Source organism: Dioscorea cayenensis, chromosome 11 (genome assembly GCF_009730915.1).
Source record: "Dioscorea cayenensis subsp. rotundata cultivar TDr96_F1 chromosome 11, TDr96_F1_v2_PseudoChromosome.rev07_lg8_w22 25.fasta, whole genome shotgun sequence".
Classification (NCBI taxonomy): Eukaryota; Viridiplantae; Streptophyta; class Magnoliopsida; order Dioscoreales; family Dioscoreaceae; genus Dioscorea; species Dioscorea cayenensis.
In genome coordinates this window covers 4,905,738-4,932,376 of record NC_052481.1, presented here as the reverse complement: position 1 = coordinate 4,932,376, position 26,639 = coordinate 4,905,738, and the positions used below count along the sequence as shown (strand labels likewise).

General features: G+C 36.9%; 1 protein-coding gene across 3 annotated transcripts in view; it reads left to right on the top strand.

The window, feature by feature from the left end:
• The window catches only part of LOC120272125 (DNA (cytosine-5)-methyltransferase CMT2-like), a 46,867-nt gene extending 29,835 nt beyond the window's left edge, over positions 1–17,032 (top strand). For 2 of the 3 annotated variants that reach the window (XM_039278876.1, XM_039278875.1), the window contains 8 exons: positions 12,051–12,137; positions 12,212–12,299; positions 14,798–14,916; positions 15,009–15,113; positions 15,706–15,749; positions 15,840–15,909; positions 15,986–16,089; positions 16,579–17,032. In XM_039278876.1, coding sequence (XP_039134810.1) covers positions 12,051–12,137; positions 12,212–12,299; positions 14,798–14,916; positions 15,009–15,113; positions 15,706–15,749; positions 15,840–15,909; positions 15,986–16,089; positions 16,579–16,765 — 804 coding nt within the window. In that variant the 3' untranslated portion in view covers positions 16,766–17,032. The remainder of the gene's footprint in view (positions 1–12,050; positions 12,138–12,211; positions 12,300–14,797; positions 14,917–15,008; positions 15,114–15,705; positions 15,750–15,839; positions 15,910–15,985; positions 16,090–16,578) is intronic. The other variant, XM_039278877.1, reaches the window with a different exon arrangement.
• The last annotated feature ends 9,607 nt before the right edge of the window (positions 17,033–26,639 follow it).

The following is a 26,639-nucleotide window of genomic DNA, read 5'->3' as shown; positions in this document are numbered from 1 at the left end:
TCTGCTGAGAGGTGTGTGGACATGTGGTTTGATGAATAATTCCAAAGGACGCACACAGAGAATTTACAGCAGAAGATACAAATTCTAAAGCATTATCAGCACGAAGACATTTGAGAACAGTGGAAAACTGATTTTGCACTTCCAAAATAAATGTTTTAAGGACACCAACAATAGATCGACGGTCTTTTAACAAATATACGCATGACACTCGAGAAAAATCATCAACAAACACAACATAGTAATGATGACCTGAAATAGACGCGACTCTAGAAGGTCCCCAAACATCATAATGAACTAGATCAAATGACGACCGACTAGATACTAGAGTAGAACGTTTAAAGGTAGCACGATGATGCTTACCCAACTGACACGACTCACATTGAAATGACTCAACCCGAATCTAAGGTAAAGCCTGCTGAAGATGACTAAGAGAAGGATGACCCAATCTACAGTGCCATATGAGTGATGACTTGGTGTCCGAAATAGAAGTTGCCAAACCACAAGGAATATCATCACATACCAACCTATAAACGCCGTCACCATGATTACGCCCTAAACCAACCAATCCTCTTCCCCGTCTGCAGATCCTGATAAGTGCAGTGAAAAAGGAAAAAAGTAACATTACAATTCAACTGTTTAGTGATTGCAGAAATAGATAGCAAGTTCACAGGAAATTTAGGTACAAAAAGAACATCAGTTAGTTTAAGCTGAGAGGAAGCCTGCATAACTCCTTCTCCAGACACTAAGCAAGATCGTCCATCGGTAATTGCCACAGAATGAAAAATAGATGGACAAAGATTTTGAAAAAAAAAATTTTGTACCTGTCATGTGAGAGGAGGAACCGGAGTCAACAATCCAGGAACTGTTCTTGGAAGCAAGAAAGGCATTACCTGTGAAAATAGGAGAAGAGACTATGGCATGAGAAACTGTGCCCTGTAGCTGTTGAAACTGTGTAAAGTCAGCCTGAGAGATAGTAACTAACTGTTCAGCACTAGAAGTATGTGACGGATCGGCCAACTCTGTACTAGTATTGACCATTACCGAATGACCGTGCTTATCCCAACAACGATTCTCAATGTGGCCTGTCCGTCGACAAAAGGTGCACACAAACCTACCCCGAGAAGCACCACAGCCGGCTCCTCGACCACCATGAGAGGAGCCTTTACAACGCCCACGAGACAAAAACATGACGACGAAGATAAATCCTTCAGCAACGAGACAAGGGCATCACTGGTGATGGCTGAGGAACATCACCATGTGCCTGTAGAACAATGGGAACGATGAGAGATGAGCGGCGGCTTGTGGTAGAGCTGGCGGCGGCGGGTTGAAGGCTAGGGTTTGGAGTGGCGGCGGCAGCTAGGGTTTTGGGTGGCCGCTAGGGTGTAACCCAGAGCTCTGGTACCATATGAGAATAGGAAAAATAATTTGGATATCAATCAAGAAAGAGTACAAGGGTATATATAGAGAAATATTAGGGTTTTGTGGTATGGGCCCAATATGGCCCATTAACCAATCTAAACTCTAACAATTATTATCGCTACTACTTAAAAGAAGATAGAAATTTTCCCATTCAATGTAGGTACACCTGAGATGTATCTATGAAAACTCAAGTTGATAAGTCCTGGTTATTGTAGTGAAAATTTGATCACTTCAATTTTGCGGATATTTCATTAGAAAAAAATGATGAGAGGCCTTCCATATATCTTACAAATTTTATATGTGTGAAGGTTATTTCCTTGGAAAATAACAAAAATAGTCCTTCTCATATAGAAAAGCATGCAAGGCCAAGAAACCATTGGAGCTGATTCATATATAAATATATATATATATATATAGGCGACCAAAATAGATACTTTATTTTATTCATTGATGAGTACACCAAAATGACATAGATGTATTTTCTTCAAGAATGACAAGACTATTTTTTCTCTACTTAAGAAATTCAAGAATCATGCTTATTCCTTTGGCGGTGCTTGTCATTTTTTTCAAAAATAAAAATTAAAAAAAATGGCCACTACCAAATTTGTATTCATAGTTGGTGATGATTTTGTAAGTTGGATGGAGCCCACAAAATCATGCTTCTACCCAAAAACAAGGAAGCGCACTACTAGATTTTTTTGTCCTAGTTAGTAATGATTTTGTTAATTGGATGTATGTGTACATCACAAGATATTGTTACTTTATTGATAAAAGATTATATTCCTTTGAAGAAATGGGGAAAAATGATTTGGTTCAAATAGATGCTTTTCCAACTTGGATGTGATATGAGAAATACGTTATTCATTGTGAGTTTTATAAATAAAAAAATAATAAATTATGTATTATGATGTTATGTAACCCTGGAGGGACAGAGAATTAGGAGTGGTAATGGGGCGGGGAATCCCCGATCCCTGTGGGGACCCGACCCGACGGGGATGGGGATCCCCGAATCCCTCCCCTATGGGGGCGGGGACGGCGGCCAATCCGTCCCCGTTTCCTAAATGGGGATGGGGACGGGAAATGCCCTCCCCGCCCCGTGGGGATCCCCGACCCGATTAAAATACATATATATATATATTGTGTGTATATGTATGTATAATTTTTCCAACATAAAAAAATTCAATGGCCTAGGTAATAATATAAAAAACTCTAATTTTAATTTAATTGCGCTAATCACATAAACTATTTATTTTAAACTAATAACAATTAAAATTAAATATAAGAGCCCCATGTTAAGTAGTTTTGATCTTATCATAATTTTATATATATTTATGTTGAGTTATTTTTATGTTCCAATATGTAATAATATTTTTACAACTAGAGAATCCCCGTGGGGATGGGGATGGGGAAGAAAATTCCCCCCGTCAGGGAATCGGGGATGGGGAATCCCCGTCCCCGCCATTGACGGGGACGGGGACGGGGAGGGGCATCCCCGCCCCCGGCCCGCCCTGTTACCACCCCTACAGAGAATATGACTTCCCCGATAAGGGAATCAGTAAACAACGAATTAATAATATTATCCAGTATTCTAACATATTTGCACAGTACCATACAGTACAAAATGCCAAGAGGTTTCAATCTCTGAGCAGCTTATTCACCATTTTAGTGAGATACCATAGGACTATCAATGGTTCTTATAACACTGAATATTAGTTATTTTGAAGGCTGATAATTTGCTTTCAAGTTGGAGATTGTTGATATTGGCTCAAAAACCTATTTGTGCCTGATTTTGGGTAAATCCAAATGACAATTTAGAGGCTATTACCTACATTTAATTTTACGACTTACTCATTTATTCTTCATATTTGATTAAGTTAGATATAAATATTGTAGAACCCATGGGTTTGTAAGATGCCCAACCCAGCTCATTGGTTCAATAACCCAGCTCATTGTAACATGAACTTGAAGCAACTTGATAGAACTTAGCTATGATACTAGATGTTGGCAATTAAAAGGAATCTAATTACCTAAAGAACAAACTGTAATGATGGTTGAATGATCCAAACAAACATTTTCCACTTAATTATTTCCCTTTATGTGTTCTTGGGTGTACTAGCTTTGTTTTGTTTCCCATTCATGAATGCACAAAATTATTTGCTAAGTCATGTTTTTGTATTTTTCTTGGTTATGTGATTGATAAAAAAGGATATTGGTGTTTTGATTCTGCTGCTAATCAATTATATGCTTCTCAGCATGTAGCCTTCCTAGAAACTGTTCGTTTTTTAATATTTTTTTATCAAGTAATACTTTGTTTTCTTTTGAGTCTCTTAGTTTGGGGTTGTATCTATTACTCCTTTAGTTACTACTATTACCATAGAAAGATGCAGATTAATGCTAGATTTGGTTTTCAAGTGCTATTTATTTAAAGATTATGCTTATCAGGGATCCAATTATTAGGGATTATTCTATCCAGATTAATGCAAGCCTAGATATCTCTTTGTAATATTCAGGAGTTTATCCTGGCTTGTAGTTTTATTTCATTTGAATTAATTTTGCCATGACCCTTAGGCTATATTTATGCCCTACAAAGTCTAGTATTTTGTTAATCCTCTGAAATGAAAGTCTTTTATTTCTAAATAGAAAGTTTCATGGTATCAGACGGGTCTGATTTTTTTTCATCTTTGAAATCTTATTTTTCCCCATGACTAAATACCTTAGAGTAGCTATGACTAGTGAGAGTGGTACCTCAAATCCAGATTTTAAACATAGAAATACCAATCTTAGCTCAAACTTTATTAGCATTTTTGTGAGTGGGACTATCCCTACCACTGGTTATAAGCTCATTGGTTATAATTATAATCAGTGGTCTCATTTAGTCATGATTTTCATCTCCGGCAAGCGGAAAGAAGATTTCTTGACAAGAGCCACTTTGCAACCTCAAGAAAGCAGTCCTAATTTTTGCAAATAGAAGGTTGATGCGTTGGTTCTTGAACTCCATGACAAATGAAATAGGAGAAACCTTTATGTAGTACAAAACTGCGAATTGGGATGCGGTCCAATATAAATAAAGACAACACATCAGCAATCTTTGAGATCAAGGGGATTCTTTAAGATCTCAAGCAAGTGGAATAATTCATTACAGATTATTTCAACAGACTTGTTCACTGTTGGCAGCAACTTGACATACTGGAAGCTGTTTCTTGGAGTTGTTCTAATGCTGGAAGGTAGTACAAACAAATTCAGGAGAAAGAAAAGATTTTAAATTTCTCCTAGGCCTAAATCGTTATCTTGATGAAATTCGAAAGAAAGTTCTCAGCATAAAGCTTTTACCCAGTGTTTGAGAGGTATTTTCTGAAATTTGTAGGGAAGAAACTAGGAGGAAAATCATGCTTGGAGCCCTACAAATATTTGTTGGAAAATGCATTTAAAGCTGGTTGATTTGATACCCAGTCCAAAATCTTCTCAAGATAGCAGGGGGAATGTTGTTGCAGTTGCCAAAAATCAGCCTTTTATTTGAACCCAGTCCCTTCAATAAATAAAAAAAAATGGAAGTCCCACAGAAGCTTTTTTAAACCACAGTGTAGAATGCCCTGAATCTTGTTGGAACTAGTACAATACTCTGGCGCAGCAAGACCATCTATTTACTGCTTTGGGTGGATTCAAGAGCTTCAAATTGCATGAACGATGACTTTAATTCTTTTGACTAATGTAAGCCATGTAATGGAGGAAAAATGGTCTATATAGCAGGTGCAACATGCTCATCTGTCTCTGGTGGTTCAGTCATTATATCAAAAGATTCAAGACTTAAGATATAAGACTTAATTCAGTGTTGTTTTTTTTGTAAACTTGATTATAACCCGCTGTCTGTGAGTAAATTCACTAAAGATTTGGAGTGTGTTGCTAAATTTTCTACAAACTTGTGTGATTTTCTGGGTTTAATCTTTGGAAAGACCATTGGCAGTGTGAAAATGAGTGTGGGTCTCTACCTTTTGCAAGCTAAAGTTCCTAGGGACCCGATTAATAGGGATTATATTTTAAGAGCTTGTTTATTTTTTCTTTTTATTTCTGTTTTGTATCCAACTTGGATAGCTTTTCCTGATATTCAGTAGTTTATCCTGCCTTGTAGTTTTATTTCATTTGAATTAATTCAGTCTGTCTCGCGTAGGCTGTATTTATACCCTACAAGGTCCTGCAGTTTGTTAAGCTTTTCTGAAATGAATCTTTTTTTTTTTCCTATACAGAAAGTTTAAATTACTTCTTTATATTTACCACCTTCCATTACACAAGTTGAAACTTATTATCCTAAGGTAGTAGCACAAGGTTTTCAAGATGATCCATCTTCATCTAGTCAATGTGATTCTATAGGCTTGCTATCTCCATCTTTATCTGTTGATCTTATTCTATCTACTTCCCAACATATTCGTTTTCAACCACCTCATACTCAGTCGTTTTCTTGATCGGCATACAATATTAACTCTTCTATCTTCTAGTTATTCATATGAGTATTTCCCTTTTTTATCATGTACACATTCTCTTGTTAAACATTAATCTTTTAAAGAAGCTTCTTCTTATCCCTATTGGTACAAAGCTATACAGAACAGACTTGATGCTCTGTATAAATCTCACACATGATATCTTGTGTCATTACCCTCAGCTAAAAATGTTATTGGTTTCAAGCAGATATATAAGATGAAAACAAAGGCATATGGATTTTTTCGAATGTTATGAAACTTGCCTTATGACTAAGGGTTCATCTGAGGAGTGTGACATTGACTATGAGACATTTGCTTTTGTGGCAAAAGATGACTTGATTACATGTTTTTAAATTACATTTTGTTCCTCCAATTAATGGTCCTTTTTTTTTAAATGGATGTAAAAAATGTATTCCTAAATGGAGATTCACATGAAGAGATGGACATTCGTCCTTCTTGAATTTGCTCCATATTATGGGACAAGTATGTTATTTTGATAGAGCACTTTATAGTCTCAAATAAGTGCCGTGTGCTTTGTTTGAGAAATTCAATTCAACATTACTCTGCCTTGGTTTTGTTAACTCACGTTATCATTTAGCTATATTCATTCATATCTTTTCTCATGGCAAAATTCTCTTATTTTTGTATGCGGACAGTATGATCATAATTGGAGATGACTCAAATGGTATTGTTTTTTTTTAAGGATCATCTTGTAAAGTTGTTTGAAATGGAAGATCTAGGCCTTCTACATTTATTTTCTTTTCATTGGAGTTGCTTCATCAACTCTTAGTTACGTCTTGTCATAGACTAAGTATCCATTGAATATACTTAATAGAGCTGACCTTAATGAGGAAAAGGTAGTTGCTACTCCTCCTGAGTTGATGGCGGCTCATTTTTCAAAAATGTTATTCAATATCGAGAAATTGCTGGCTTTGTAGTGTGTCTCATAGTCACTCGTCTTGATGGAATAGTCTGCTGTGCTCATTGTTGGTCAAGTCAATTTTGCTCCTTACTCATTGGGCAGTTGTCCTTTAGATTCTTTTATTCTTCCAAGGCACAAATAAATTATTGTTCCCTTTATTTTCATTTTTTGTTTTACATGCCTTTTGTGATGTAGATTGGGTTGAGGATATAACATCTCACCATTCCATTATCAGTTGGTGTTTTTATTTGGGGGAATCCTTGATCTTATGAAAAAATAAAAACTTGAAAGTTGTAGCTAGATCCACTGAAGCTAAGCACCGGTCTATGGTGTCCACCATAATTGAGGGGCTTTTGATGCTTTAAAATTTTCACAATTTGATCCTACATCTTTACATTGTATTTATAAAAGGGATATGTCAAACTCTCACAACTCACTTTTTCATGAGTGGACAACATATATGGAGATTAATTGTCATTTTGTTCACCAACATTATCTGCAATGCATTATCATCCTTCCAAATGATTAGACTGTTAGAAGGGAGAAGAATGAAAGAAGAGAAGAAAAGAGATGGATCAAAGCTCATCAGTATATTAGAAACAAGTGATCAATGGCTACATATAGAAGCAACACATACAAGTATACACCACTACACATGTATATATATACATACATACATCTGGTATACATACATACATCTAACACCCCCCCTCAAACTCAAGGTGGATCATGGGTCTTGAGTTTGGATAACATAAACAGATGCTGATCACGTGTCTGTGCCTTAGTGAAAAAAATCGACCCACCGGACCTCGGTAGGGAAGATAATGAAGAGAGACAAGATGCGCACTGGACATGACAGCGGATGAAGTGGGCATCGACACCAATGTGTTTGGTCAGCTCATGCTTGACCGGATCTGCTGCAATCTGAAGAGCTCCTGTACTGTCACAGTGAATAGGAATAGGAGAATGAATCGGGACACCAAAATCCTGCAAAATCGAGCGAAGCCAAAGCACCTCCTGTACTGTAGAAGCTAAAGCGCGAACCTCGACCCTCAAAGACTGGACTTGGCAATGGTTTGCTGTTTCTTAGTCTTCCACACAACAAGTGAAGACCCAAGAAATATACAATAGCCGCGATGTGAGACTCGATCATCGGGAGAATCGCCCAAGTAGCATCCGAATAGGCTCAGAGTCAAGAGTGGACTCGATGCAGTAGAATACACCACGCGAGGCAGTACCTCGAAGATATCGTAACACCCGGAGAAGATGTCCATAATGAACAGAGGTGGGAGCCGCAACAAACTGACTGAGAATGTGCACAGCATGAGAAATGTCCGGACGTGTGCATGAAGATAGACTAAGCTACCAACAAGATGCCGAGAAGCGAGAAGGATCCGTAGGGGAACCCCATCGAAGCACGAAGTTGCAAATGCAACTCCATCGGTGTAGCGGCGGTACGAGTATCTGTCAAACCAGAGCGATCAAGAAGGTCAAGAGTGTAACGTCCCGGGATAGTCGATAGCCATCGGGATGAGATGTGATCTCGATACCCGTAAAAATAACGAAGCGGACCAAGATCAGTCATCAAAAAAGTCTCACATAGTCGCTGCTTCACAAAAGCAATGTGAGCAGAATCATCACCAGTAAGAATCATATCATCCACATACAAAAGAAGAATGGTCCGGCAACGGGGTGAAAAATGAATGAAGACTGCCGGATCATGTATGCTCGGAGTAAACCCAGCAGCCTCAACGGCTGTGCTGAACCTCTCAAACCAGGCACGAGGAGCCTGTTTGAGACCATAGAGAGCACGGCGAAGGCGACAAACAGAGCCAGGAGGTACCTGAAGGCCGGGAGGAGGAGTCATGTAGACCTCCTCCTTCAGGTCCCCATGAAGAAAGGCATTCTTCACATCAAGCTGATGAAGAACCCACCTACGAATAGCAGCAACAGCAACTAATGTACGGACTGTGTGCATGTGGGCCACGGGGGCAAAAGTCTCCTCATAGTCACGGCCATACTCCTGCTGAAAACCACGAGCAACAAGACGTGCTTTATAACGCTCGAGAGACCCATCAGAACGGGTCTTCACCCGATAGATCCAGCGACATGTAATAGGAATAGCATGGGTAGGGAGAGGGACAATATCCCACGTGTGAGTCCGAGACAAGGCATCAAGTTCCTCGCCCATGGCGATCCCGCCACTCGGGGATCGAACCGCTTCATGAGGTACTGCTCAATGATATCCGAGACACTCGGTGCTAGCGTAGCATAACGACAGGGAGGATGTAAAGTGGAGCGATCTCGCAAAGAGTAAGGAGGAGTCGGATCGGGTAGTAGGAGAGACGCCGAGAGGGCTCGCCTCGATGGAGTCGTCATGGATCCCGACGATGGTAGAATAAACGGATCGCGGATGAGCGGGGAGGAAGTGAAGAAGAAGAAGGGGTAGACACAGTAGGAGACTCAACAGAAAGAGGAGAAGCAGGGTCAAGGGAGGAGGGACTAAGAAGCTCTGGAGGAGTAATGATCGACGGAGAAGACACAGGAGAGGTACCTACAGGAGAAATGGGAGGGAAAAGAAAAGATAGAGGAACCGAAGGAGAGGGAGACTCAGTAGAAGAGGGAGAAGCGTAAAATGGCGTAGTCTCATCAAATGTGACATCACGAGAAATACGAATACGACGAGCAACGGGATCATAACAACGATAACCTTTATGCTCAAGGCTATATCCCAGAAAAACACAGGAGACAGACTGGGCGGTGAGCTTCGTCCGTTCCCGCGGTGAGAGCAAAACAAAACAACGACAACCAAAAACACGAAGATGATCATAGCGAGGAGGTGTCCCATGAAGAGACTCCCCCGGGCTGCGATCATGAAGATGAGAGGAAGGTTGAAGGTTAATCAGATAAACAGCCGTACTAACAGCATCAGCCCAAAAATGAGGAGGGAGAAAAGCACCAAGAAGAAGAGCACGAGCCGTCTCTAAGATATGACGATGTTTGCGTTCAGCAACCCCATTCTGAGCATGAGCACCAGGACAGGATAACTGAGGCAATGTGCCTTCAGAAGATAAAAAGGCTCGAAAAGCCTGAGAAATATATTCACCACCCGAGTCAGATCGAAAGATCTTGACTGAGGCAGCAAAGTGGGTGTGAACCATGGCTGTAAAAGATCGATAAATAGACAATAACTGACTACGATTATGCATAAAGTAGATCCAAGTAAAAGCGAGTGTAGTCATCAATAAAAAAATAACATAATAGCGAGTTACCTCCTTTAGAAACAAAAAGGAGCGGGGACCCCAAACATCGAATGAATAAGTTCAAAAGTGCGATGAGTCCGAGATACACTCATAGGATAAGGGACGCTGGAGCTGCTTTACCAAGCTTACGACCAACACGCATAATATCGGAGGAAGGAGAGACACTCCTAAGACGCCAAGACGAACAAGAGATGACAGATGCAGAGGGACACAAGTGACCAAGACGATGATGCCACATATGATGAGATAAAAAGCAAGTAGCATGACAGATGATGAATAGATTTAGTCAAGATGACGTGATGAAGAGTATCCAACACATAGACTCCATCATGGCGGCGGCCAGCTCCAATCACCTTCCCACTGTGATCCTGCACACGACATGTGGTACGGTCAAAAATAACCTGACAACCATAATCAGTAAGCTGACTAACAGACATGAGGTTCATGGATAAACGAGGAACATGAGAGACAGAGGGAATAGAAAAAGAAGTAGAAGAAAAATGGCCAGTAGATGAAATGGGGAGGAGGGTGCCATCAGCAGTACGAACACGTGTAACATGTAATGGCGGATGAGAATGATGAAGATGAGTGGCATCAGGAGTCATGTGAAGAGAAGCACCAGAATCAAGAAGCCAAAGAGGACAGGAACTACCTGGAGCAGTAGGAGGAACCTGAGCCGACCGTGCATGGCCAGTGGAGTCTGCTAGATGAGACTGCTGAAACTGTCGAAACATCGCCAATAACTGATGATCGGTAGGAGACAGCGAAGGAGAAGATGATGTAGCTGGAGATGGTGGAGACAGCGAAGGGGAAAAAGACAGGACTAGTGAAGTATAGAAATGGCCGACTGATGAAGTGTAGAAATGGCCGGAGAGGTGGCCGGAGAGATGGCCGGAGGAAGGTACCTAGTCTGATACCATGTTAGAAGGGAGAAGAATGAAAGAAGAGAAGAAAAGAGATGGATCAAAGCTCATCAGTATATTAGAAACAAGTGATCAATGGCTACATATAGAAGCAACACATACAAGTATACACCACTACACATGTATATATATACATACATACATCTGGTATACATACATACATCTAACATAGACATCCATGCAGATTGCTGATATGTTCACAAAGATTCATAGATTGACCCGTTTTCAGTTTTTTTTAGCAAACTCTTGATGTGTACTTCTCCATCATCAATTTGAAGAGGGATGTTAGAATATAGTAGTATATATTTGGACTGCAAGTGCAATAATGCCTTTTGGGTTAACATTGGAAAACCTAATCCTTTTCTTATGTGAAGAGAGTTTTGTCTCAATTGTATAGAGGGAGAAATTATTCTTTTAGTCTTCAAATCAACATCTTTTTCCTTCAATGGTTATTCATCTTTTGCACAAGAAAAAGTTTGCTACCTGGCATATAGAAAATGAGCTCTTCTGTGATTATATTCTCAGGAAATGTATATTCAAGATCTTGTCATTAGTTTGCTAGAATGAGCTCCTTCTTTTAAGCTTTCATCCTCAAAATATTCATACTGTTTTTTTTAAATTATGTCTCCATGGGACACTCATTCTGAGATCCCATTTCCTGAAAATTATAGATTCGAAACTATTCCACTTTTTTGTAGATCGGTGCCTCACTTTGAGCCAGGAAGTTAATCCTATGTGCTGGGGCTGGGTTAGTTACCCACAGAACAAATGGGACATGAAAGGAGAAATTCATTTATCCTTCAAATTTGAAAAGGACTGTAGATTAAATGTGGTAATATGGCTTTGCTATTCCATATATATTATGGACTTTGGCTAACCTTGGGTCTTTACTGATTACTTACCTTTGACTAACTAACTAATCTCAAGAGCAGGTCCCATCCAGCTAACCTTTTTGACAGCTAAACCTCGAATGAGGGTAACATTATCTAGCTAGATTACAAGAAGCTATTTGCATGTACACAAGACAATGTGTCTCATTATCCTTTTTCAGCGTAATATTGTTGGGTACGATGAAGGCCAAGTACGTGTGTTGGAAAAAGCGGTTGTTCTCGAGGATGTTCTTTCTGATCTTCCAGCTGTAAGTTTGCTTATTTGATATGTTTCTCTTGTGCTATTACTCAGTGACATCAGGTATTTATCTTTATTCCTTAGGTGTCAAATGATGAAAATAATGAACAAATACCTTACACTAAAGGCCCTCAAACAGAGTTTCAGAGATACATTCGCATGCCCAAGTCTGGTATATTCTTTTTCGATATGAAAGAGTCAAGTGTGAGTTGTTTTTTTTTTTTTTCGTCTAGCAAAGCAAGAATTTCAATTTTTCTATTGTCAAAGGCAATATATTTAGGCTAATTGTGTCCCTTTTCTTGCTTTTGTACCTGCCTATGTTATTTAATTCTTTCATGCCTGGCCATCAACTTAGCTTGGTATAATTTTATTGAGAATTGAGTTTTTGTTTTTATTCTTTTCTTAATTGAGAATTGAATGTGAGATACCTTTTGCCTAGCAAAGTGAAAATAATAATGTCTTTATAATCAAAACCAATTTGTTATGCATATAATTTTGGGGGTTTTTTTTCTCTCCCTAATTTGGCCTTTTTTTAGTTTTTAATCATCAAAATGGTTCATGACCATTTTATTCATCAAAATGGCTTTGGAGGTATCACATTAGTGCCAGGTCAGTATCTGTGTGCTAATTGGACACTATAAAAAAACCAAAAGCGTGGTTTTTTTTTCCAGTTTGATCTTTTTTTATTATTATTGTTTTTTTTCTTTTTTTTAACCACATTTTTTTTAAATTGACTTATTAATTTTTTGAAAAACCCATTTATTTTCAAAAAAATGGTACTATTATTATTAAAATGGGAAGCATTTTTGCACATTATTTAAATCTATTTGTTTTTAAACTTTTTTAATGATTTTTTAAAAATAAATTTCTCTTCCCACTTATAACCATAATTGTGTTTCATATATACACACAAAAAGGGTTTAAAATGATAACCATACATATTAGTAGTTGTTGTCATGCGAACATATATACACATTTTTATAGGGTTAATTGGTTTCCTCTACACCTTATTTATTATGCAATTAATGTATGCCATTTCTAGCCATAAAATTTGAAAAGAAAGCCATATATATGTGTGTGTATATATATATATATATAAAGTAAAATATTAATTTTATATATGATAAAGACTCAATTAACTTTATATATTCTTTTAAAAAATTTGTACAAAAAATATATATAGATTTTATATTTACAATGAACTAATATAATATCTATCTTATATTAAATAGTAATTGTTAATTTAGTTTTAAAATGTATATAATAGGAAAAACAATTATGCTTTAGGTGAAAAGCGAAATTAAAAAAAAAATTATATCCAAATGCGTTTAAAGAAATTAAAAACAAATAGGTCTTAAACTTATTAAAACAAAATAGGTTTTAAAAAATGTGCAAAAAGTGATTCCCATTTTATTAATAATAATATATATTTAAAATGAATAGGTTTTTAGAAATTAATTTTTTTTAAAAAAATAATAATAATTTTTCAAAAATTAAGTTATAACCAAAAAAAGGGCTAGTTTAGCAATTACAACCAAAAATAAAGGTTAAATTGGAAAAAACCATGCTTTTTCCTTTTTGAAGTGCCCACTAAACACCAAGGTGCTGATTTGGCAACGTTCAGGGCCATTTTGTTAAATAAAATGGTTTTGGGGCCATTTTGACAGTTGAAAATGGAAAAGAGGGTCAAGTTAGATAAAAGCTCTATTTCTTCTTCTTTTATGACCCGACTATTTACCTCTATATATCTATTCTTTCATGACCAGCCATCTGTGTTTAATTTTATTAATTTCAAGATTCGATATTGAAGGTTCAACTTGACGAGTTGTTTTTCTCAAGAACTTAGTAATTAACTTGCCTTAGTAGAAAGCAATTCATTATACATGTATCTGTTGACGAAGAAAGAAATGTCCAAAGTTAATGCTAAATTTATGTGATACACATGTACAAAAAGTTTCATTTGTCATCATGGTGACCATAAGGACTAGAGATCTTAAATGTTTTCAACTTGAATATCTTGTTCATATACCATCTGAGATTCCTCAAACTCAAGGCGAGTTAAAATTGATAATTTAAAAGAGTTATCCAATACTCAGAGGGCAGATGACCTTCTGAGATTAATTTTAACTTGTAATGTTAGATTTTATATTTTACACTAGTGGGCCGTACATGGATGTTATATAAGCTGAGGGGTGCTACACCAAAAAGTCTTAAAGATTTAATGGCTCAATCCCTATACTTATATATAAACTCATTACACTTCTATCATATAACCGATATGGGACTATATTTCTAACATGTAACATCCGCATTTTTTTAATTTATTCTTTTTATAAGTACTTTTGATACAGCATGGAAGGTTGTATCCGGAGCAACTCATTTTTACAAGGTATGACCTTGTGTTGAGAGACCAGTGTTCACTTAATTTTCAACTTTAACACATTATTCAGTGGTCTTATTTTGTTGTTGTCCAGACTTGTTGTGCATTTAAAGTCTGTCTTTGCTTTCTCTTTAATTTTCCTTGATGAAGGATATAACTTTTAAAGTTGTCCGTCAATAATCTGAGGATGTAGCATGAATGTCATTTTGTTATCATCACATGAAAAATTGTACTGTTGCAAGTTATGCCAAATATAGTCATTCTGAAATTTGGTTTTTTTCAAAAAATAGAGATGATAGGATTTTCAGCATGTGAAGTGGATGATATACAACCATTGTTGTTTGACCATCGTCCGAGAAAGTTATTTGAGGATGATTATATGCGTGTCTGTCAAATTCCTCGGAAAAAGGTTCTTTTTCATTTTTCATTTTAAATTATTTTTTTCTGTATAGTCATATCTTGCACAGAGATATGCCCCTAATATTTTTACCAAATTTACAGGGAGCTAATTTTAGGGACCTCCCTGGAACCATTATCGATGCTAACAATACTGTTCAACTAGATCCAAGCAAGGAAAGGATACTATTACCTTCTGGGAGGCCACTGGTAGGATATGTTTTAGTTTTTCTACTGTGGAATGGTAGTAATTTGTGTTGTCTGTGGTCATATGAAACGGTTTGGTTGATTCTGATTACTTGCTACTTTTGATCTAGTTGTGACCTTTCTTCAAGAAAATTTGCTTTACTTGTTCATGTCCGTTAAAGCAATGTGTCCTGAAATATTTAAAAAAATGTATACAGTAATTTGCATTCTTATTCATTCTTGTTAATCTGTATCAAAAAGGTTTTGAATGTACTGTTACTTTTTGAAGACCACTTTTACCCTTTGAACTACAAATGGTTGCTATGCTAGTAGCCAGAAATTTTCTTTGAAGCATACTCAGTATATGGCCGGTAGTTCTGTAATGTCATTGTTTTATTCTATGCAACATTAATATTATTACTTGTCTTTCAAGTTGATGATATTAAAACTTGGATTCTTGCGGTATTTCTGTCCAAATAATTTTTTGGCTCCTTATCTGAATATGTAAATATTATGGTCTTTGCACAAGTGTTATGCATTAGACCTTGGGTTACACACTTATACACTGCAGATTTGTTAGATGGTGCGACTGGGTTATTGTTTTCATTTTTATCAGGTTCCAGATTATGCCCTGAACTTCTGGGAAGGAAAATCAGTGAGGTTGTCTGAGTTTCTCAGAATTTTTTTCAAATTTGTAATATTGGCCTCATGTTGGATTTTCAGTTCAGTAACTCATGTTATTTAATGCAGACCTTTTGGTCGGTTATGGTGGGATGAGACAGTACCTACTGTCTTGACTGTTCCTGATGCTCATCATCAGGTACTCTTTTCAACCACTTTATTCGAGTTACCCTTTTTAAGTCATGGTAATTTTATATATACTAAGTTTCTTTCAGGCTGTTTTACATCCTGAGCAAGATCGTATTCTCACTATCCGAGAGACTGCAAGGATTCAAGGTTTTCCTGATTATTATAGGTTCTCTGGGACTGTGAAAGAAAGGTACTAGCTACAATATTTCTCCTCATGAACAATAGAATAATTTTAGAACTCATCAAGTGAAGTAGCTGACATTTTTACTATTTATAATTGTTACAATTTCTTCTGTGGTTGTTTTATTAAGTTGGAGATAGGTGCAATGCCACTTTCTTGAGCACTTTGATTTAAATTGAAATTGTGAATAAGATTAAAAGACAAACTAATACAGAAAGCACGTCTGTTGACTTGAACATAATGAACTCCTTTTTCCTATATGGAAGGATGGAACCAATCTCTTACTCATGGTTGATTGAGAGTGAGGATGAATTTGGTGTTTTATTAGAAGAAATTGATTTTATCAAAGCTCAACTAGATGAAATCAAGTATTGTGTTTTGGTGACCTCTTTAGCTAGCCTTTCCAGCATGGATTATATCATACTATCTAGTCCTATAACTCTATTTATAACTCTAGATTCTTTTTCCTTGTCAAATTCATGCTACTTTATATTGCAGATACCGCCAAATTGGCAATGCCGTGGCAGTTCCAGTCAGCAAAGCCTTAGGGTATGCAATGGGGCTTGCATGGTTGAAGCAAAGTGGAGATGAACCTCTACTGACCCTGCCATCAAATTTTGCATTATCTAACAAAGTCCTGCAATTATCTAGCTCACCTTCAGAAGTGCAAAACGTGAGCTCCTGACCTCTGTTCAATGACGTCATCGATTCAAATAGTTCTGGTTTCTGTATGCATGTTATCTTGCATCCTAATGATACTTGGTGTTAGACTAAGCATGATCCTTCCCATGCTCTTTCTATCTTGCTTTCAAATGGTCACAGTAGTCTGTAAGCCTTTGCCAAACTCCTGTTTTTGACTTCATTTCTGCACTAAAATATTGCAAAGGAAACGTTTAATTGGTTGTCGAAATTTTTTTCTATAATGTATCATTGGAATATTATTCAGGTTGGTAACTTGAACTGAAATAATTAACTACTTATTGAGCAGCAGTAAGTCTCTCTCTAGAATTTCGCCTATATAAAATTGGTTGTTGAGATTTGTGAATGCAATGGAGAATAGCACCTTTTCATTATTGTCTCAGGGAAATATTATTCCAATTGAGCTGATCAAATCAAATACTGATTCAGTGGCTGTAAATCTCTCGTAATAGTATCGTCCTTTGCTATATTCAATTGGTTGTCGAGATTTCTAAATGGAATGGAGAATAATTATTTGAATTGAACAAGCCTGACAGTTGATTCAACAGTGATGAATCCTTCACTAGAATTTGGTCCTTGGTTCTATTTGATTGTTTGCCGAGATTTCTGAATGCAATGCAGAAGAACTCTTGTTTACTATATCAAGTGAAATATTCTTTCATGAACAATTTGAATAACAAATCGACTAATAATTCAGCTACTGTAAATTTCACTAGATTCTATTTAATTGGTTGCGGAGATTTCTGAATGTGATGCAGAATACCTCTCTGTATGAAGAAAAATGTTCTTCAGCGAACAATTGGAACAACAAATTGACTTGTAATTCCGCCGCTGTAAACCTCCATAGGATTTTGGCCTTTGTTATATGTAAAATTGGTTGTTGAGATTTCTGAATGCAATGCCAGACATGTCTTGTTCTTAACTGTGTATCAAGGGAAGTATTTCTGGGCAGCCAATTTGAACAACTGATGATTCCTGATTCGTTACTGTGTATCAAGGGAAGTATTTCTGGGCAGCCAATTTGAACAATTGTTCAACTAATGGTTCCTGTTCTTTACTGTGTATCAAGGGAAGTATTTCTGGGGTTGGTCTAAATGTTAAAGACTTAGGTTGTTTAAATAAATAGTTTTAAGTTTAAATTTTTGTGTATAAAAAACAAAATACATGTATGAAAAAAAAAACAAAACCATGTTGGAAGAGGCCTACTTCTTTGGAGAGCTTTCAATGTTTCACCCCTTTGTATGTAAAAAGGGAAACAAGGAAATGATTTACTGTTGTTTAATATTACTACTTCAAAAGTCTCATATTAATTAATTTAGAAAATATAGATTTGAATTATATAAGCTTTTTTTTATTTAACCAGGTTTGGACTTTTCATTCAAAGCAAATTTTCAAATTTATATTTTATATAGAAACTTGCATCCATCAGAGTAATTTTTAGTATATTTAATCTTCTTGTGCTTTTAAAAATAAAATCAAAGAAAAAAAAAAACAGAGCAAATCACTTAACTAATTAGAACTTGTGTAACTTTTGCATAAAGAATTGGCATTGACCTTCCTAGCAAAAATTAAGATACTCAAATTTTTTGTTTAAAAAAAATATTGAATAACTAATGGGTGTTTTAGTCCCTATATTTTACATTCGTAACACTTTAGTTATTTTACTATTTTAAATAAAATATTTATGTATTATTTATTTTATTAATAATCTAGTATAAATATGAGAGTTTCAACACCTACAATTTTTCGCCTTACAATTTGTTTTGCATTTGTTTTTCCAAGTGCAATGTTGTTTTTGTCATTGCATTGTTTTATACCCTGAAAAAGGTTTGCTTTTGTAGCTCTCCTATGGAATTAGTTGATTATTATAATATCAACTAGTGAAAATATTAAACTTCCAAAAATTGTCACTCTCTATTATTTCTAATAATCAAATATATTAATTTTATTAATTTTCATTTCATCAGGCATCCCAGGCGTACAAAAACAAAAACAAGAAGGAAAATATTTGGCTTTGGAGGTGTATAAAAAATTATAATATTTTAAAATTTAATTAAGATCATATTGTGTTTTTTGCTTACATATCTTCACAAATGATTAATGGTCTATATACTTTTCTAAATGCTACTATATATATATATATATATATATATGACAAACTAGACATATTGAAGTGCACGAATTTTTTAAATATATCACACATCCTCATTCTTTATTATAAAAGAGTTAAGCCATGATCTCCAGCAGCAAATAGAAGACTCTTGCTAATAGAACCAAAGGGTTGTTAGCGTATACATATTCATATAAATCATTGTCAAATGAATTAAATTATTGTTAGCGTATACATTTTCATATAAATCATTGTCAAATAAATTAAATTATTGATCTTTTATAAAAATTGTGTATCAATATTTTTTCTTAGAGATTTTTATTTTTATTTTTTAAAAATCTTAATCATAGCCAGCGCAAGAAAATTAAAAAAAAAAAAAAAAATCGGTACACATAAATAAGATTTTTTTTAAGGACATGTTAGTAATTAAGCATTGTATAATGGGATAAGGGGAATTTTATCAAGCACATATATTGTCCCATTAAACTGAACGCCCAGTCAAGCCTTCCTCCAACGGCTTCCAATATGCAAAACCAAGGTTCAATTTTTCTCCAAGTTTCCATGATTTTTGTCATCTATTTCAATGTCTTGATTGTTTCTTGTGTTTTTTTGAAAATTATTGAAAATTCTCTAAGTTTTTTATCTATTGATTTTGAATTTTGACAAACAAAACTCAAATGGAATGATACAATGTTACACTCTAATACCATGTTTGTTATCTCAGCAATGGAAAGTTGCTCATGGTATGCTTTTCCAGCAAAAATGACCGGTGCGTAAGAAGAAAGCATAAAGTGAATTTTTGGGGGTAAATTTCTTGGTTGGGTACTAATTTTTGGTCAAATTTCACTTTGAGCACTAACTTTCAATTCATAATAAAGTGAGCACTAAGTTTTTATTCTCTTTCACCGACTGAGCACTTGGCCCTTTCCAATGAGAACTTATGATGTGGTCGCCGGATTGCTTGCGTGGACTCCTATTTTCCACGTAATCGGTTGTCCTGGAGCCATCCACGTTAGCAACTTACCTGCATCAGCGAGGAAGGATCCACGTTGGCTGCCATGCAGGCATCTTCTTCATCATCGAAGCCGAGATTACTTTTAGCCCTAGTTTTTTACCGTGCTTCCCGTGAGCTTGCGATCATTGGTAGCACTGCTTCACGTTCGACAATGTCTGCCGAGCAAGCGTGCGATGTCTGGCGAGCTTTGAAGTAACAATAGAGGTCACAATTCTTGTTGTTACTGCAAGAGGTCTTCCACTTTGAACAACAGAGAAGAAGCTGCAGTTGAAGCATCATGGGCATAAATTGGGAAGTTCACAATTCCTCCATGCATCATCGGTTAATTCACAAGCAACAAAAGAAGTCACTAGTTTTGTCTGGGTTAATACACAATCATGGGTTAATTCATGCATCATATCTTTGTGATAAAAGTTCACAATTTCTGCAAAAAGTATGAAAGTTCACTCCTGCATAAAAATTCATTCAACTCAGGATGAATCTGACTCAATTCAACTCCAATTAAACACAATCAGATCATATTACACTATACAAAACTTTCATTAAAAAACACATTTCATTAACACAAAAAAGTATGAAGTTCACACAAGAGAATATAAAATAAATAAATAAATAAATAAATAAAAGTTATTGTTCTCCCCACAGGGCATACAAGTATGAAGTAACATTCCACAAAAAAAAAAACTATAGCCTTCGCATTTCCCCAAAACCAGAACCACACAACATACAAGTTAATGTTGTCCCTACAGTTCCAAAAAACACAGAACATTCAAGTATGCATTTACACTATGCAGTATACCAAAAAAACAAAAGTAAAACACCCCATCAAGACCTTCCCACACCAGGTGGTTTCCATATTCTCTTTCTTTTTCCAATAGTTCCTTCTTTCTTTTTAGCCTCCAAAGTGTTATCTTTCATTTGAGACCTCAATCTAGGTCTTGTACTCAATTTCTTCTTCCCCACTCTTGCTGCTGCTGGCAGTTGTTTTTTCCCTCCACTTGTTTGAGTCATTGACAAATCTTGGTTATAGATGTTTTTCACTTGAAAGCCAGAAGATCACGAATTTAGAAACTGCAGTGGGGTTCATATTGTGAACAAATTTATATTTACCTTTAATGAATCATCCCAAAAGCCCCTCGTCTTAGTCAGTTCATGTCCTCTACTCATCCTAGAAGCCCCTCTACTCAGTAGATCAACCTTGCATTATTGTTTGGAGAAAAAAAAATTTAGATTTCATCATAAAAATTAAAAACCCAGTATTTTGAGATAAAAACCTGTTGGTAATGTTTTGGTAAAACATGAGGGTTAATTGCATCACTTAGGTCATTCTCTGTTTCTTATGGAAATCAGATTCATTAATGACATATTCAACCATAATTATTCTGATTCACCCATTAATCTACTCACCTCATTGTTGGTAGGTGCTCCACTAGGTCCTAATGTGCTCGATGCCCTGTTATTCCTCCTGCTGCTGGTGGCAGTTGTTTTTTCCCTCCATTTGCTTGAGTCCTTGACTAATCTTGGTTATAGATGTTTTTCACCTGAAAGCCAGGAAGAACATGAATTTAGAAATTACAATGGGGTTCATATTGTGAACAAATTTATATTCACATTTGATGGATCATCCCAGAAGTCCCTCCTCTTAGTTGGTTCATGTCTCCAGTCATCCTAGAAGCCCCTCTTCTCAGTAGATCAACCTTGTATTATTGTTTGGACAAAAAATTACATTGCATCATAAAAATTAGAAACCCAGTATAATGAGATAAAAACCTGTTGGTAATGTTCTTGTAAAACTTGAGGGTCAATTGCATCACTTGGGTCATTCTCTGTTTCCTGTGCAAATAAGATTCATTAATGACATATTTAACCATAACTAGTCTCAAACACTCATTAATCTACTCACCTCATTGTTGGTAGGTGCTCCACCAGGCCCTGATGTGCTTAATGCCTTGCTATTCCTCTTCTTACCCTATCATGCATGAATGATTGTGTTACTACAATAACTAAATTTATAACGTAAAACCCACTAAGATCAAATAAAAATTACAAACCTGTGATGAGTGAAACCTCTTGTTGTGTCCCTTACCATCACATATGCTGCACGTCATTGTGAAACCCTTTTTACTGACCTTACCTTTGTTGAATCCAGTCTTTTCACCTGTTTCTTTTCTCCTAAGCATTGGTCTCTTCCCCCTGCTTTTGTGGATAGGCTCTGGTGGGTTTATTGGTTGTTGGCCATTCCTAAGCCAGCAGTCCTTGCCTTGTGTAGGGTATAGTATATGGTTGTTGTCTCCAGAGAGGTGGACACCCTATAGCACTCATCTACATAATTCTCAGGGTTGTCCCGATTTGAAAAAAATGCTGAAATAGCATGGCAACATGGCACCCCAGTGAGCTGCCATTTTTTGCATGTGCATGTTTTTCAGTCATGTCTACTATGAATCGGCCACCAGATTCTGTTACTTAATATTGGCTACTACCTGACCATGTTGATTTGCATGCCCAACTTAATGCTTTTGTTTTCTCTAATTTTTTTTATGATCTTTGGATAGAGCATTGTTTGGCATTTTGCCATTGCATCTCTCTTTTTTGAATCCTTATCATTAATCTTGTTCTAATTGCTTCATTTAAACTGATTACCCCTATGTTTCTAGCTTCTAGGATGACGTTGTTGAAACATTCACTTAAATTATTCAACAGTATGTCACATTTGAACTGAGGTTTGAAGTGTGACCTAGTCCAGTGATGAGGGTAGATGTTTTTCATGTATTCACATGCTTCAGGAGACATCACACTAAGGGTCTCTAATTCTTTGTTGAAGGCAGGAACATAGGAAGCCCTAGCACACTTCCACATTTGATCTTTAAGTCTTTTACCCCTGAAAATTGTTCTAAAGTTGGTGTGTATGTGTCTGACACAAAATCTATGCTCACTATGGGGAAACAACTCCTCTATAGTGTTGTACTTACAAATTGCATTATTAACCTCATGCATTTAGCTAATAAATGCATTTTTCCTAGCCTTCACAATGATTTTCCTTCTCTTTTTGTACAAACTACTCTCTTTAGTTGTTTTAATTATAGAATGCTGGAATTGGCTGAGAAACCTGGAGACTGTGAAGATACACAACTCGTCCGTGGTCTGCGAGAAGTGCTTGTGGTCTGTAAAGTGACTGGGGCCCAGCTTCCATCTTTGGCTATAAAAGGACCAGAAAATGGGCTTTAGGGTAAGAAGAAAGGAAGGAGAAAAGGAGCTGGTGGCTGAAGAAGGAGAGAAGAAGCTCTGAAGACTTAAGAAGGCTGGAGAAGGAGAGGAGAGCTGAAACTTGAAGATCAGCCCCTGTAGACGTCATAGGGAGTCTTCTCAGCCTTGTTGTATTGTTTCCTGCATAATTTCTTTACTTTCTATCTTCTCTTTGTAACTGAGATGGTGTGTGAGTAGAACTTTTCTTAGGTTTGGGATTAGCCCAAGGTTTTGGGTGTGTGATGTGTTGATACTCTTTTTGTATGGATCTTTTATGCTTAATGGTAGATTTCTTGAGCTGATTTCTGATTTGAGAACACAGCTTGTGATTATGAAAGCATTGCTTGCTATCTTAGAGATCTAGGTTAACTGAAAGGATAACTTAGGTCTTGGAACCTCTTTAATCACCATGAATATACTGAAAGATAATTCTTGAGGGTCTTTTGCTTAATCACTGTACTTATTCAGGTTTTGAGAAGGTTTATCTACCACGATAGTAGGAGATGACCCAATCAAGACCTAACTTGTTATCTCTTGAAAGAGAGTGACAAGTAGCTTAGGATTAATGCCCTTCAAGAGATCTACCCAAATCTAGTCTAGATCCAAGACATTATTCATGTTACACCTTGTGGTGAGTTCCCAAACCTAAGTCTATTTTTAACTCGAAGTGTAATCCATGACTCGTGTTTACGTAGCCTTGATTATGTTTTATTCCCTGCTTCTTGTTGTTTCCAAGCAAAAGACCCTCAAGAATTACCTTTCAGTATATTCAGGGTGATTAAAGAGGTTCCAAGACCTAAGTTATCCTTTCAGTTAACCTAGATCTCTAAGATAGCAAGCAATGCTTTCACAATCACAAGTTGTGTACTCAAATCAGAAATCAGCTCAAGAAATCTACCATTAAGCATAAAAGATCCATACAAAAAGAGTATCAACACATCACACACCCAACACCTTGGGCTAATCCCAAACCTAAGAAAAGTTCTACTCACACACCATCTCAGTTACAAAGAGAAGATAGAAAGAAAAGAAATTACGAAGGAAACAGCACAACAAGGCTGAGAAGACTCCCTATGACGTCTACAGGGGTCTGATCTTCAAGTTTCAGCTCTCCTCTCCTTCTCCAGCCTTCTTAAGTATTCAGAGCTTCTTCTCTCCTTCTTCAGCCGCCAGCTCCTTTTCTCCATCATTTCTTCTTACCCTAAAGCCCATTTTCTGGTCCTTTTATAACCAAAGATGGAAGCTGGGCCCCAGTCACTTTACAGACCACAAGCACTTCTCGCAGACCACAGACGAGTTGTGTATCTTCACAGTCTCCAGGTTTCTCGGCCAATTCCAGTATTCTACAATTAAAACAACTAAAGAGAGTAGTTTGTACAAAAAGAGAAGGAAAATCATTGTGAAAGCTAGGTAAAATGCATGATTATTAGCTAAATGCATGAGGTTAATAATGCAATTTGTAAGTGCAACAAACTCCCCCAAGCTTGAATTTTGCTTGCCCTCAAGCAATGTTACATTTAAAGAACATGACAAGGGAAGTTAACAGAATTCAAACGATGACATTATCTGGCACATGACACAAGCATAACTTACAAATAAAGTTCATAAAGGTCATGGAGTAATTCAACTTCTTCCATAGGATAGATTGTACACAAGCATCACAAAAGAACTTGATTCACCTCACATGCAAATTGTCCTGAAATTTAAGATAGGATATATAGATGCAATAGATCTTAGAGACTTCATAGAACTCCCATGCACAATCCACTAGCCAAGTTTCTTATTAGAGGGATCAATAGGATTTCTTTAACACTTCATTCACCCTTTTTTTTTTCTTTTCAATTCTTTGTCCGACTAACATAGGATGTGGTGATTTTTCTCTTTTCTCTTCTCTTTTTTTTTCGAAGGGTGCACATGCGGGTTAGGCACAAGTGCCACCCTTCTACTTGTTACAATCCTACATAGACGCACTCATGTCTCGATAGCAAATAGCCCATGAAAACAAAGGAGTGCTGGCATAGACCTTTCTTTTTCTTTTTCTTTTTTAAAATTCAGAAGATCACCTATATCATTTCCCTCTTATTTAAGAGCTTAACTTAGGCAAAGAGAATGCTATGGGGTCACAAAATCTCAAGAAGAATCCATTGCAAATGTATATACTAAATTAAATTGCAAGATCACAAACAATGAGATTAGCAAAGTTAGACTCATGCAAATGCAAGTGTGCAGTCCAATCACTATTAGATAAGAAAATTATCCCATGGCCTTTTTTGTGTCATGCTGAACAATTCATCATAGGATTTCTGAAGGCAAGAGTCTTTTGTTTTTGTTTTCAAAATAAATATGCAAATGCAAGTGCATGATGGGATGCATGAAAGGATGCAACTACTAGACAAACTCCCCCAAGCCTACTTTAAGCATTGTCCTCAATGTTAAGAAGTTGATAAGAAAAATAAGCAATTGGGGAGAGTGGAACTGACCATACTACTGTGGAGGAGGAAAATGGCCTTGCACGACTAGCCACTGGTAGATTGAATTGGTTTGCTGCTGAATTTGGTTTAAAATTGGCCGTTGTGCCTGTTGTTCAGCAGAAATGGTGTCAAGGGCAGTCATAATGCACGCGAGATTATCTGCAGCCTGTGGAACTTGCCGCGGGGGTTGTGGAACTTGTTCTGCAGGGGGATTTCCAGCGTGTTGTGGTGCGAGAGAGTTCAGGCCAGGAAATCCCCAGTTTTCGCGGTGGTGGACAATGGTCTGCTCAGGGTCAGGAAGGGGATAACGTGGTGTCCCTTTGAGAATAAGGTAGTGGACATCAGCTTCTTTGACGATCATCTTCATAGCGATGCAAGCTTCCATGTCCAGCCGAATGTTGCCTGGGATAGTCTGAAATGGAGACAGGTCACAGTGAAAAGAAAAAGAAATAGGAGTGATGAGACCGTCAAGAATAATGTCACCTGAGGAAGCTTTGCCTACTTTGGCAAATTGCCGAGCTAAAAAAGCACCAGTATCTAAAGGGGTGTTGTGGAGTATTGCCCAGAGAAACATGAGCTCGGATTGTCTAACAATGGCCTCACACTCACCATGACCAAACAAAGAAAGGGCCATAATACGATGTATGTATCGGAAACAAGGATTCCTAAGGCTGGTGGCCCTAGCAGTTGAAGGTTCGTATTTGGGTTCATTTGTGAGGGTGTGCCAAAAATCAGTGGCATCAAAGTCTTTGGGTGTTCGGTGATCACCACCGGTTGGAAGACCGAAAATTTGGTTAAACTGGGCCAGATTAAGCTTAAAATCTTGGTTAAGAAGTCTAAATGTAATCTCGCCTTCCTCACTACCTGGACCGTAGAGGACATGGACATCAACGGAGCTTAAGAACTCTAGGGTCATGCGTTCATAAGTGGGGAATCTCATATTAACGAATGCGGTCCACCCAAGGTTACCTACCATCCAATAGACATCATCAAGGATACCCAAGGTGCGGAGGAGATTGTC